This window comes from Dipteris shenzhenensis, chromosome 23, assembly GCF_047967505.1.
Source record: "Dipteris shenzhenensis isolate YYH24624 ecotype China chromosome 23, Dip_SZ_1.0, whole genome shotgun sequence".
Lineage (NCBI taxonomy): Eukaryota > Viridiplantae > Streptophyta > Polypodiopsida > Gleicheniales > Dipteridaceae > Dipteris > Dipteris shenzhenensis.
In genome coordinates, this window is record NC_141618.1 from 24,526,600 (window position 1) to 24,540,303 (window position 13,704).

The window sequence follows — 13,704 nt, forward strand, 5'->3', positions numbered from 1 at the left end:
CTGATCCTTTTGCGTCCAATCTAGGGATCCTACAAGAGAAGGAGGCCGAGACCCTACCTCAACTGTGGGACCGTGTCAATGCAAGGGTAAGGTCGTTCATGTTTCTAAATTGTGCTCCTCAGGTGATTAATCACGTGAAGCATATGATGGTGACCAAAGTATCTGGGAGCATTTGGCGTCCTTGTACAATCGAACCTCTCCCATGAAGAGAGTCTCTTTGGAAGTCCAGATGAGATTGTTGGATCCCACAAAGTCTACCTCAATGCGGGGGCACATCAACAAGTTACAGGAACTTCAGCAAGAAACCCCCTCCACACGCCGAAGAATATATCTTCCAAGGACGTGGCCCAACTATCTTCTCAGTATGATGCATTCTAATCATCCTTGATATCCAGTGGAAGGATGAATACGTTGACTTGGGAGGAATTCATACTGATGGTGCTCGACCAAGAGGAGAGATTTGTAGATCGTACCTAAGACAATCGCTCTGAGGCTTTGTCACCGGAGCAGAAGGGCAACAACTGAGGAAAGAGAATTCCTCAAGGCCTCACATACATGTTACCATTGTGGCCCAAAAGGTCATTATTAGTGGCAGTGTCCTCAAAGGATAAATGAGGGGACCAATGAGTAGAAGGAAGGTTATGTGGCCGTCACATTGATTGTTCCAACTCCTAAGGCTTTCTAGTTCCAGATGGAGGATTGCTTGCTTGTATGTGGCAGCGGGACCTGCCGAACAAGTACAGTGGCGAAGGAGTCTTTGATCGAGGTAGGCTTCCAAGCGAGACCTCGTGCCATGAGGAGTTCCCTCAACTCAAAATGATTGTAGAGAGCTCAGATTTCCTTCCTGTGAAGATTTTCCTTAAGACCCTCGATAGGGGAGAAATCCTTCAAAGAATTCAAGTCACAAGACCACATCAGTGTCTCCGTTGCAGACAAATGGATCATTTGGCATGGGCTTGCCCCAAGGGGCAGGGACGGCCTCTCCTCGTGCTAGACAAAAGTAGCAAAGGGAGCCTCGGGTGGACAAAGCTCAACATCCCCCGCAGCCACAATAGGCCTCCTAGACCTCCTGGAGCCTTCCAAAGGGACTTGGACTAGGGTGGAGAAGAAGAAACCCAACAAGAAGGCTAGGAAGAACTGTAGGCAGTGGGGTTGACTTGAAAAACAGGCGGCAGCAAAGCGGGCAGCCACTTCCCCTCCTCAGAGGGAGAGGCGGATGGCTGTCCCCTCCAAACATTCCCAAACTCTGTAGGGTGAGGTATTCTTTGACCTCCTAGTGGACCCTCCAACAGCAAAGGCCCCGGAGTTCTCAGGGTTTTGCACCTCGTAAGGACACCAAAGCTCTGCCTCCTCCCCTCGCTCCCTACAACTGCAGGCATCCTCACCACCTGCATCCTAAATAATATCTCCACATTTTGGGAGGCAATGGATTGGGCACGGGATGAGTATCAGCCCCTTGTGACCCTTCTCTTGGATTTTGAGAAGGCTTATGATAGAGTTGAGTGGTCCTTGGAGAGCAGCATGCAAAGATTAGGCTTCTCAGATAGATCGATTAGAGGAGTCTCAGCCTAGTACGCAGGGAGTTTTAGTCAGATGCTTATTGATGGTCACACTGGAGAAGCCTTCTCTCTTTCCCGCTCAGTTCAGCAAGGCTTCCCCTTGCCCCCTTTCTTTTTCTTTTCGTAGCTGAGGTGGTGTTTGGATACTTTTTGGGCTCTCAGGCTGCAGGCATTATTGGGATGAGGCTCCTGATCTGATAGGAGGAGGAGCTACAGGATTCAGACATGCCCCTCTATGTGGAGGGTTCAACATAGAACCTTTGTCGGCAATTCAAAGATATGTTCAATGCTTTAATCACAATACTCTCCCTCTCTCAATAACACCATGAAATTGAAATGCATGATCAGGACAAGAAAGTGGACTCAAATACCTTGAATACAAACCAGACAAGGACTCGCTCATCCTACAGGACTTGTTGCCATGTATACCGACGACTTAAAGCTAAGGTACGCTAGACAAAGTCGGCCAGTTTATTATCTACAGAAGCTAGAAGACCAAATGACTAGAAACGACTCTCATGTGTAGATACAGAGAGGAGGAATAAGCAATTGAGCCTTGGAAAAAGAGAGTGAGCTTAAAGTTCAACCCCTATAAATATAGAATTCTCAACCACCATGTTCAGGAGGCAACCCCACCAATTCTCATGGAACCAAACTACTAAATTGGGACAGAGAAACACTAGAGGAAAACCGCCTTTAACTCCTATGTACGCTGCTATATGTCAAGCTGCCAGGTGGTAGAAAAAACTTGAATGAGTAACCCCCCTACGATGGTTTACACAAAATATCACAAAGATGCCAACAATCCCCCTTAAACCAAGTAGAGGGTAAAGAGATAGAAAAAATATTGCCACCACACAAGATTGACAAGAAAACAAACCCAGACAGAACACCAAACTAAACCGTTAATCGCCAAGAGACAGCTCTATGCAATGTCCAAAAAACTGCCAACTCCAACAAGAATAAGCATATACCATACTGCTTCCAAAAATCCAAGCAAATGCCAAAACAAACAGAGTCTACCCCCAAAGAGCCAAGACTGTACAGCCAAATCACAACAGATAAATCGAACACCTGCAAAGAGCCAGAACGATTCCAAAATGCACTGTTGAAAATCTCTCAGAAGCATATTTGTGGATATGCTTGTATCCATCTGCTACTGCCAAGCCCCAATATTGAAATAAAGAACATCTGCTAAGCCTTCATTTCATGACACCCTTTCTTCTAGAACCACAAAGAGGAGCAATCATGATCCTAATTTGATAAAGAACATATGCATTGTGATTCTGTGCGACTAGGTATAACTCAAAAATCATAAATTTTAAGATTTCTCCAGCTGCCAGCAACGACCCAAACCAGATCATGCTTCAACAAAACGATATCTCTCTCTTGGGCACAAAACCTTATGACAATCTTGAGCAAAAACCTTCATCAACTGCAAGACTTCACAGATCTCTCAGGTCCATTAGAACGAAAGGCTCTGATACCATTGTTGAAAATTCAAAGATATGTGCAATGCTTTAATCACAAAACTCCCCCTCTCTCAATAACACCATGAAATTGAAATGCATGATAAAGACAAGAAAGTGGACTCAAATACCTTGAATACAAACTAGACAAAGACTTGCTAGTGGTTTATGTTTATAGCAGAAAATTTGATAGTTTGCTGTTTCAAGAGGAGGGTATGTCACGGGGACGTGAAGTTATGAGCTGTGACTAACTTTGGCTTAGGGGGCTAGCCCAAGGGAAGCAACACTTCCTAGAAGTCCCTAGGCGCACACACTAGGCCTACTTGCTTGGGGCAAGGCAAGGTTTAGAGGGGTCTTAAAGTTAGGTCCAAGGAAACCAATATTTCATTGGTTAGAAGGGGTTAGGATTTTAATGTGAGGGGCAAACCAATGTTCCATTGGTTTGCAAGGGTTAGAGCTTTAATGAGGGGGCCACGTGGCATTCCCTCATGCATACCTACCCACTTCCTCTCCTTTCAAGGCCAAAGTACGTTTTCTACGGGGTGATTCATTTTTCACGCATTTTTGGAGATCGTCTTTACTTGCTATTGCACGATTTTCGAGGCTGCTCCTTTGCTCACATTTTTGGCACGAATTCCAAGGCACTTTGATCATTGGCTGTACGGAGTCTTGCGCACGTTGAAGGTTGTACAGCTATTGCACACTCCTCAAGGTCACCGTACGGCTGTACGGACCTGCTGTTGGTGATTTGAAGCCGCTGTACTGCTGTACAGGCTGCTGGTGGGCCCTTTGTGCATTGGTTGTCTTTTGCTGCAAGCACGCTTCCCAAGATTAGCTGTACGGACTTTTATGACTGCTTTGCACGTAGATCGAGGCTGGCTGTGAAGGAAAGGGAGTGAGTGAGAGCAAGAGAGATTGAGAGAGCAGGAAGCTTGGAAGCTGAAGACGTAGTTGCGATAGAATAGAGCAAGAGAGTACAACTCAAAGTGAGAAAGATAAGGTTTTGTCCTAGTGACAAAACCTTAGTAGTCACTAACCATAGTTAGTGAACTAACTGCGGTTAGGGGGAAAAACCTCTTAAAGAGGGAAAAGTGCCCCTAACTAGCTTATTATATTACATTCGTCACTGCTGAATTATATCTATAATTCTAACACCCCCCTGCAGTGCCAATGTCATGTACAAGGCTGATCAATCACCAAACGGATATAAGTTCAGGGCACTGCGAAATGCCTCAAACTTCTCACGTGGTAGCGCTTTGGTGAAAATATCTGCAACGTTGTCATGTGTGGACACAAAGATCATACTGATCTCTCCTGCATGCAACTTCTCTCTGACGTAGTGATAGTGAACCTCAATGTGCTTCGTGCGAGCATGAAACACTGGATTCTTTGCCACTGCAATGGCACTCTGACTATCAGTGAGAATTGGAGAAGGACCCTCCAAAGACAGACGAAGATCAGCAAATAAACGTCTCAGCCAGACACATTCAACTGTTGCTGTGAAAGCTGCCCTGTACTCAGCTTCACATGATGAGGTAGCCACTGTAGATTGTTTCTTGCTCAGCCATGAAATGCAAGATTTACCCAAAAAGAAACAATTGCCACTAGTGGACTGCCTAGTGTCATAATCACAAGCCCAATCTGAATCACTGTAGGCATGCATCTGCAAGTCACCCCCCCTGGGAAACAATAAGCCAAAAGACTTGGTGCCCTGCAAATAACGGAAGATGCGCTTAACTGCCTGCCAATGCATAGTTTTGGGGCTGTGCATGTACCTGCTCACCTGAGATACTGCAAACTGAATATCAGGTCTAGTGTTGCAGAGATATATGAGGCATCCAACAGCTTGACTGTAAAGTGTGGCATCAACTGATTCTCCTGCATCATGCATTGTGAGTTTCAGCCCCGACTCCATAGGAGTGGCTATGGGCTTACACTCTTGCATGTTAAATCTGTCCAAGAGTTTCTGAACATACTTGGATTGAGACATAACAGTGCCACGTCTCTCATGAGAGAACTGGATCCCCAAATAAAAGTGAAGCAGCCCCAGATCTGACATGTCAAAGTTGGTCTGCAAATCAGCTTTGAAATCTGCAATTTTTTCTTCATTGGACCCTGTGAGCAGTAAGTCATCGACATAAAGAAGGATGACTAAGATTTCCCCCCCATCCATCTTGATGTAGAGGGTGCTCTCAGTAGGACTATTGTGCAGCCCCTTGCTGGTCAAAAAGGCATGTATCTTAGCATACCATGCACGAGGGGCCTGTTTCAGCCCATATATAGCTTTATTGAGCTTGCATACTTGAAGTGCATTTGCTGTAATTTCAAAGCCCGGAGGTGGTTTGACATACACCTCTTCCAGCAAGTCCCCATTTAAGAAGGCTGTTTTTATGTCCAACTGATGAACATTCCACTCAAAATGTGCAGCCATTGCAATTACTGATCGGATGGTGGTCATCCAGGATGTAGGAGCAAACGTCTCCTCATAACCTATGCTCTTTTTCTGAGCATAGCCCTTAGCAACCAGCCTGGCCTTATATCTGTCAATGGAGCCATCTGGCTTCCGTTTGACTTTAAATACCCATCGTGTGCCAATAGCATGTTTACCCTGTGGCAAGTCCACAACATCCCAAGTCTGATTTTTTGCAATGGACTGCAACTCATCGTGCATGGCATTCATCCAATGCACATTACCTTTTGCTTCTTCAAATGTGGCAGGCTCCTCCTCATCAAGGAGAGTACCTGCATATGCTGATTCAACTGAATTAGCACCTTCCATGTGCCTTGCTGCACTGCGAGTCCTGCCAAGTAACGGAGCATCAAGTTTGCTCTCCCTGAGAGTTTGTAATAGCCAGTTTGGGACTGTTTTTGCTGCATGTATGTCTGCAATTTCTTGCTGCACCACTTGTTCCACTGCCTGTGGAGGAGGCAAGACATCCTGTGGAGGAACTGAAGCATTTGAAGGTTGCTGTAAATTCTGATTTGGATCAGAAAAATCAGCAGAGGAACCCAAAGCAATGGGTAGCAACCCTTGAAAGACATCCTCTGAAGATGAAGGCATTTGAAATTCAGCCTGAGTGTGAGCTGAATTTTCAGAAAATATCACATCTCTACTTACAATGATTTTGCGTGTAGCAGGATTGTAGAGACGATACCCCTTGCTTTCTGCACTGTATCCAACAAATATGCATTTGATGGCTTTATCTGACAATTTGTGCCTAAATTCAACTGGCACATGTGCATAGGCAAGGCATCCAAAGACTCGGAAGTGATCCACTGAAGGCTTCCTGTCATTCCAGACCTCAAAAGGAGTTTTAGTTTTTAAAGCCTTAGTGGGAGCCCTGTTCAAAATGTAATTGGCACACATCAAACCCTCTAGCCAGAATTTATGAGGCATGTGTTTGCTTTTCAGCATACATCTGTCCATCTCCATGAGAGTTCTATTTTTCCTCTCAGCTTTGCCATTTTGCTGAGGGGTCAGCCTGACTGTGAGCTGATGCACAATACCCTTTTGCTTGAGAAAAGCATCAAACTCTGCAGATAGGTATTCCCCACCTCTATCCGTGCGTAATGTTTGTATCTTGAGTCCGGTTTCATTTTCAACCATGGCTGAAAAGTGTTTAAACACTGTGAACACTTCAGATTTCTTTTTCAGCCCATAAACCCAAGTAAAATTGGAGTAGTCATCAATAAATGTGACAAAGTAGAGATGACCACCCAATGACGGAGTCCTCATGGGACCACAGACATCACTGTGTATAAGCTGCAATTTGCGAACAGCTTTAACTGAACCATCCTTCTTGAAGGGGAATCTATGCATTTTACCTAAAATGCACCCTTCACAGGCATGTGGAGGAGGTATCTCAAGAGGTGGCAATGCATCAACCATTGAAAATTTCTGAAGTGTCATTAAGCTGTTGTAATGCATGTGGCCATATCTGGCATGCCATAATTCTGCATTTTGCATGGCAGCTGTAGGGGTAGAAACTGCCAGAGCATGGGCTGCTCTTTTCTCAAAAATATCAAGCTGAAAAAGCCCACGCAGCAAAGTACCAGATAACCTTAAGGCATAGTTAGCTTCCTTGTCTCGGACAGCACATTTGTCATCCTCAAAGATGACCTGAAATCCCCCTCTGTTGAGAGTGGACACTGAAAGAAGATTTTTGGTTATGCCAGGCACATATAAGACATCTGAAAGTCTGAAAATTGAGCCATCAATTGCAGTGAGCTCAACCTCTCCTGTGCCACGTACTGAATATGAGGAGTTGTTGGCACAAGTGACTTTCTTACCAACAGGAGGTGGATGCAAGGAAGTAAAAAGACACTTCCTAGAAGTGATGTGCTTGGATGCACCGCTGTCAAAATACCATGTGTTCAGTGTTTCATTAACACTGAAAGCAGATGCATCTGTAGAAGAGTCAAAGCTGCAAGTCAAAAATGCATATGTATCATCACTGCAAGAGGCTGTACTATCCCGAGCATCTGGAACAGCCAACCTAGAATCTGAAATGCAAGATAAAAAGGCATAATCTTGACCAACAAAGTTGCCTGTAGCATCCCCACTGTCAGATGCACAAGGGGCTGAATCTGAAACAGCCATTCCTGAGCTGTTTTTCTTTTCTTTTGCAATCCTTTTCCTGCATTCTGCTATGTGATGACCTGGCTTTTTGCAGTAGTGACAAAAACCCTTCTTTTTGGGCTTACTTGCATCACTTTTAGCCTTTTGTGAAGGCTGTCCTGACCCACTGGAAGGCTGATTTGCTGCTGTCTTTGCCTGTCCCTTTGTTTTTTATTTAAATTTTGAGAGCATGGCTTGTTCACCTGCACGTGAAGCCAAATTTTTCCTGGTCTGCTCTTCCTGAAGCAGAAGTCCTATCAACTCATGAAAAGTGAGAGGATTTGCACCCCCCCTCAATGATAAATTCAGCGAAGTGTGAAAGCTGAGATAAGACTCAGGAAGAGAATTCAGAGTGGTTGTAATCATCTCTGAACCAGGAATAATTTCATCTATGTTTAACAATTGCTCTCTGAGATCCTGTAGCTTTGTGAGGTGGACTGACATGGAGCCACCCTCCTCCATATGTGTATTGCTCAACTCTCTTTTTAAGAAAGATACCCTGGCATCATTCTGTGCTGCATACATGCTTTCCAAAATATCCCACGCTGCCCTGGAGGTCTTACACGACCGGATATGCGGAATGATTGATCTTTTCACTGAAAGAGAGATGCATGACAAGGCTAAGGCATCCCGTGAATCCCATCTCTTCTGCTCTGGAGTATTGACTGTAGCTGCACCAACAACTTGTCCTGCAGCTGCACCCTGTGCACGACCTCTTCCACCTCCTTGCTGAGGAGGGGTAGCAGGTGCAATATCTGCTGGTCGGATTTCATCCCCATTGACATAATCCCATAAATTGCGAGAAATCAGAATATTACGTACCATGAAACTCCAGAGGGAGTAGTTGGTACCATCCAACTTGTCTTCCTGTGAAAGACCACCGAACTGGAACTCATTCTGATTTTGATGGGCCATATCTGAGAAAGAGATTGAAGCAGATACAAAGCTGAATTCCCTTACCGGGAATAAAATGCACAACTCCCAAAAACACAGCCAAGCACGGGCTGTATATGCAACTTAGATTTCTGTACTTGAGCTGTCAGAAATCTGTCCAAGCATCAAACACTCTCCAAAATCTGCCAAAAGTGTTCCAAACACTCCAAGAAAGGCAGTATGTACTGAATACTCCAAAAAATGCTCTCTCAACACAAAAGCCCCAATTTGTGGCTAGAAATTGCAGCCAGAAAGGGGCAAAATTACTAAAAGCCCCAAATCTGCAATTTTTAAACAAAAGCCCCAAATTTCAGACTAGATCTGCAATTTTGCTCCAAATGTAGCTCCAAACTTGCACAATGATTGCAATGTCTGCAATATACAAAATGCCCCAAATGTACTCCAAGACAGCTGCACCAAACTATGGTTTTCTGCAAGATGAGCCTGCCCAAGAACACCTGTGGCTGAAGGCAACCGGTGTAGATCTGCAAGCACAGATCTGAAAGTACAGAAGTGCACGCAAAACTAGGAAGGGTACAAGTGGTACGGTACAGTACGGACTGTACGGTACAGTTTGTACGGGCAGTACGGCAAGGTTGTCCAAGTGCTCCTGCGCAAGTACGGCGCTGTACGGTAGAAATGTACGGAATCCTGCGCAGGTACGACGAGCAGATACTGTACAGCTAGCAGGTACAGTACGGCGAGCAGGTACTATACGAGACTGTACGGTAAACCGTACAGTCTGGCGACGATGTACGGAGGCAGACGGCGACACGTACGGAGGCAAACGGCGAATTCCGTACAGTCGTACGGACTGTACGGACAAGTTAGAGCAGGGGGAGTACGTTGAGGGAGCAGGGAGCCAGAGGCTCTTGAACCCGCTCTGATACCAAATGAAGGAAAGGGAGTGAGTGAGAAAAAGAGAGATTGAGAGAGCAGGAAGCTTGGAAGCTGAAGACGTAGTTGCAATAGAATAGAGCAAGAGAGTACAACTCAAAGTGAGAAAGATAAGGTTTTGTCCTAGTGACAAAACCTTAGTAGTCACTAACCATAGTTAGTGAACTAACTGCAGTTAGGGGGAAAAACCTCTTAAAGAGGGAAAAGTGCCCCTAACTAGCTTATTATATTACATTGGTCATTGCTGAATTATATCTATAATTCTAACAGGCTGCAAGTGTACAGGCTGCTGCACGACTCCCAAGGTCTTAATTGCTGCTGTACAGGGTGCATTGATTAATGTACGTGCAGTTTTCCAAGTTGTACGGCTGACCGTACGATTCCTTGCACACACCCTAAGGCAGGTTGCTGGCTGATCGCTTTCCTCTCCTGCCCGTGATCCGCCTGCTCTTTCTCCCTCTCTGATTCCAGCTCGTTATCTCTCTCTTCCCTCTCCTCTCCTAGCTGCCAGTTCCTCCTGCTAGCCTCAACATTGGATGTGTTGCCTCTAGAGGTGTTTCGGAGCTGGATTGAAGTCTGTTGAAGCTGGTTAGGGTTCTCTGGTCACTATCCCTTTCATGTGATTGCATTTGGTGATTTTTGGAAGCTTGTTGTTGCTCCATTTGTTGTTTGGAGCTTCCTCTAGACCTTACAAGCTTAAGCAGACACTTAGTTACATAGGGTGTGCCTAGGAGAGTGCCCGAGGGGCAATGTATTGCATTTTGGAAACCTTGAGGCTGCTTGAGCATTTTGGGAAGTGTATGGATGCCTAGTCATTAACAGTTGGTTACAGTCTTTGTGGAATGCTTGGATACCTTTACAGTTGGTCATGGACAAATGGTGAATGCCTTAGCTTTGCCTTGGCACTTGGGTACTAGTCTGTGCACTAGGATGGAATGCAGGTTATAGCCAAGGTTTGGCTTGGACAATGGAATTGCCCATGGGGCAGAGCACAAGGGTGAGCCCTTGTTGTATGTACCAATTTCATTCTTAAAGAAATAAATAAATACCGGAAGGGGCGCCAAGTGTTTGGGGCCAGTGTGGTGTCTTGTACTTGGTTTCATTGAGCAGGGGCACTCTAGCCTCCATCCAATTATTTATCAAATTGTTTCTAAGTGTTGTTGTTTAAGTTAAGTGGTTAGAAATGATGCAATGAGGCTGTGAATAATGAATATGCAATGCAAGTTATGGTCTACTGCCCTTTAGGAAATTGAAGGCCGGTTTCAGACGTGCTCGTCCCTACGGGGATTTTTGCATTGTGCATCGACGACTTAAAGCTGAAGGACCCTAGACAAAGACAAGACTCTCGACTGCAACCAGCTAACAATCTACAGAAGCTACAAGACCAAGTGACAAGAAACAACTCTCATGTGCAAACTCCTCCAACTATAGAGAGGAGGAATAATTGATTGAGCCCTCGACAAAGAGAGTGACCTTGAAGTTTAACACCTGTAGATATAGAATTCTCAACCGCCGACTCTCATGGAGCCAAACTACTAAATTGGGACAGAGAAACGCTGGGAGCAAAACTGTGTCAAACTCTACGTATGGCAACCCGCCAACGGGTGTGTAAACCATTGTAGGGGGTTTACTCCAGCAAGTTCTTTCTAGATATCACAAAGATGCCAACAGCCTTTACGCGGTCAAGGGGGCCCTAGATTTGCCAGGCCTCTAGGGCTAGGATCAACTGGACTCAGCTTCCTTACAAAGACAAAGGCACTCCATGAGAGGCGACCCCACTGGCTCAGCATTGTCCCCTCCCCTATCTAGAGGACAGTGTGTGGGAGATAGTGGCCAGCATTACGGCATGGAACACCTAGGTTGCATGATGCAGGAAAAGAGGAGGGGCTACTGGATACAAAGTTTGCAGATGACATGCCCCTTGATGTGGACGGTTCTCAAAGAGCCTTGAGGCAGTCAGGGGGACCCTAGATTTGCAAGGCCTCCAGGGCTAGGATCAACTGGAAACGGCTTCCTTACACAGACGAAGGAAATCCAGTACAGGCGACCCCACCGGCTCAGCATCGTCCCCTCCCCTCTCCGGAGGATAGTGTGTGGGAGACAGTGGCCAGCATTATGGCATGGAACATCAGGGTTGTGTGATGCAGCCCTGGTGATGGGCGAGCTCCTTGTTCCACCTGCAGCCACTTTGGTTGCCATTAGGCAGGATATAAGCTACACCCTCAACACCACATGGGAGCATGGGACGTCGGGATCTAGAGTGACCGCTGTAAGGCAGGAGCGTTTCTGCAAGGCTTGGCCTACAAGCATCTCTTATACTTTCACGCCACAAGGGACTCGCTGGTTGTATAGTCCCCCTCCCTGGTTGTTAGGTTCTGCTTCAAAGATTCCCTAGGCAGTGATCTGAGTTCTCTGGAAACAGGCTGGTTCTCCTTTCAGCCAATTTTCTGTATTATATTTCCCATGATCAGCACCTCGCTGATTTGTATGGTCTTGTAAAAGAATAAAACATATCAAGAAAAGATATAACATCCAAGATTCCAACAGAGTTGCCCAACGAAAACTCGTGCAGAAATCTCTCCCTTCATCATAGACTGATCCTGGACCTGATCTTCAGAGAGCACATTATGGGCAGTCTCTGGTGTCTTAGTAGTATTTTGCATACTGTTTTGACAAGCCAGGTCAACTTATCCAACTCATTCCTCTAGTTTCAATTTCAGACTTCAGTCTATTTGACCACCAAGTTGGGACGATATCCGTCATCCAGAGAATGATTTCTACAGTGCAAGCTACAGTGCTTCATATCAGATGATCCATAACTCAAGAACTATTGTTGTTTTCAGAATCTTGTATACTCGTCTAAGTACCCTCATCTCCATGACCAATATAGTATTGCATATCACATAATCAACAACTCAAGGGAAATTCTTGTTTTTGGAAGGAACTTCAAATATTTAAGGTCGAGGCATTTCAGGTTCCAGCTGATATCCTGGCTCTAACTTCAGGAGCATAATATCACGCGACGGATCTCATGACATGTCAATCCTACCTTACCCAAGATGATGCGCTTTCATTTCCCCTAGCGTTCCGTATGAACGTATAGCCTGGACTTCACCTGCACCGTGTGTAGACCTGAGATATACCCTCGAGTTTATCGGTTCCAGACTTCTGACAGGCTTACCTCTTGAGGCAAGAAGGAAGTGGGAGGGGCGCCATCGTTTCCCCGACATTGCTATGCGAAGTATCCCTTTCCAACTTGCACATTGGACCCGTGAGATACTTAGAGCGTAAAGACCAGGGCTACGCTGGTATTGTGGGTTGACGCCCAACATATACTTCAGCGGTATAGTACATAAATCAACTCCATTATCAACGTTTGCTACAGATACAGCAATGGCCTCGTAATGCAAGGAATCTAGTCCAGTCGTAATCTACCAGCTAAGACATCTCTCCTCGCCGAATCTTACGGTCAAAAACCTTGCGGAGACGAAGCTGGCAAGACGATAAAAGAAGACGTAAAGCTCAGAATCTCGAAGCACAGACCATCCACAGAGGAGGAGAGGGGGGTACATTTTTTGGCCTTTCCGGCTGGTTTGGGAGGAGCCATGGCGACGATTTTCCAAGGTGTGGCGGTGCGAGACGGGGGAGGCGCCACAGCCAGCCATTGCGATGGTGGAGATGACAAATTCTTGAGAGCAAGGCAAGAGGAGAGGTCTCTGGTACTCTGCAACCAAGGGGAGGATAGAGAGACCGCCATAGCCAGAGTGCAGCTGCTCCGTGAAGCTCAGTTTATCATCAAAATATATTTTGAGAAGAAGAAGAAGATGATGATGATGAAAATTTTATTGAGGATATGGTTGCCTTCATTTGACGTGGTGACCATCCCAGGAATAGTCTCTCCTTGCGGCCATTCCCTTTAGAACGCATTCCCAACCCCAGAAGGTGTCCCCGGTACCCAGAAAAAACAAAACAAACTAGGTGTTCCCCACTTCCTTAATGTAAAGGGCTGAGGTCGGTGGAGGATGAATCTCCGCCGATCAGGCCACTTTCATACAAGGGTGGCGGCTTACCCATTAAGAGGCGATGACAGCACAAGTAGCTAGTTCTCAGTGATGATGTGGTGATGGTGTCACACTACGGTGATGACATGGTAGCACAATTAGCTCATTCTCGAACGCAATGTAGTGATGATGTGGCAACATGGTGGCAGCAATCCCTCAAACCCTCC

At 45.8% G+C, this 13,704-nt stretch overlaps 1 protein-coding gene across 1 annotated transcript in view; it reads right to left on the reverse strand.

The window, feature by feature from the left end:
- Positions 1 to 13,339, reverse strand: part of PRPL11 (plastid ribosomal protein l11) — a 38,930-nt gene extending 25,591 nt beyond the window's left edge. Inside the window, exon 1 of the mRNA XM_087394666.1 lies at positions 13,047 to 13,339. Within this exon, the coding sequence (XP_087250792.1) occupies positions 13,047 to 13,233 (187 nt within the window). The 5' untranslated portion in view covers positions 13,234 to 13,339. The remainder of the gene's footprint in view (positions 1 to 13,046) is intronic.
- Between the last annotated feature and the right edge of the window lie 365 nt (positions 13,340 to 13,704).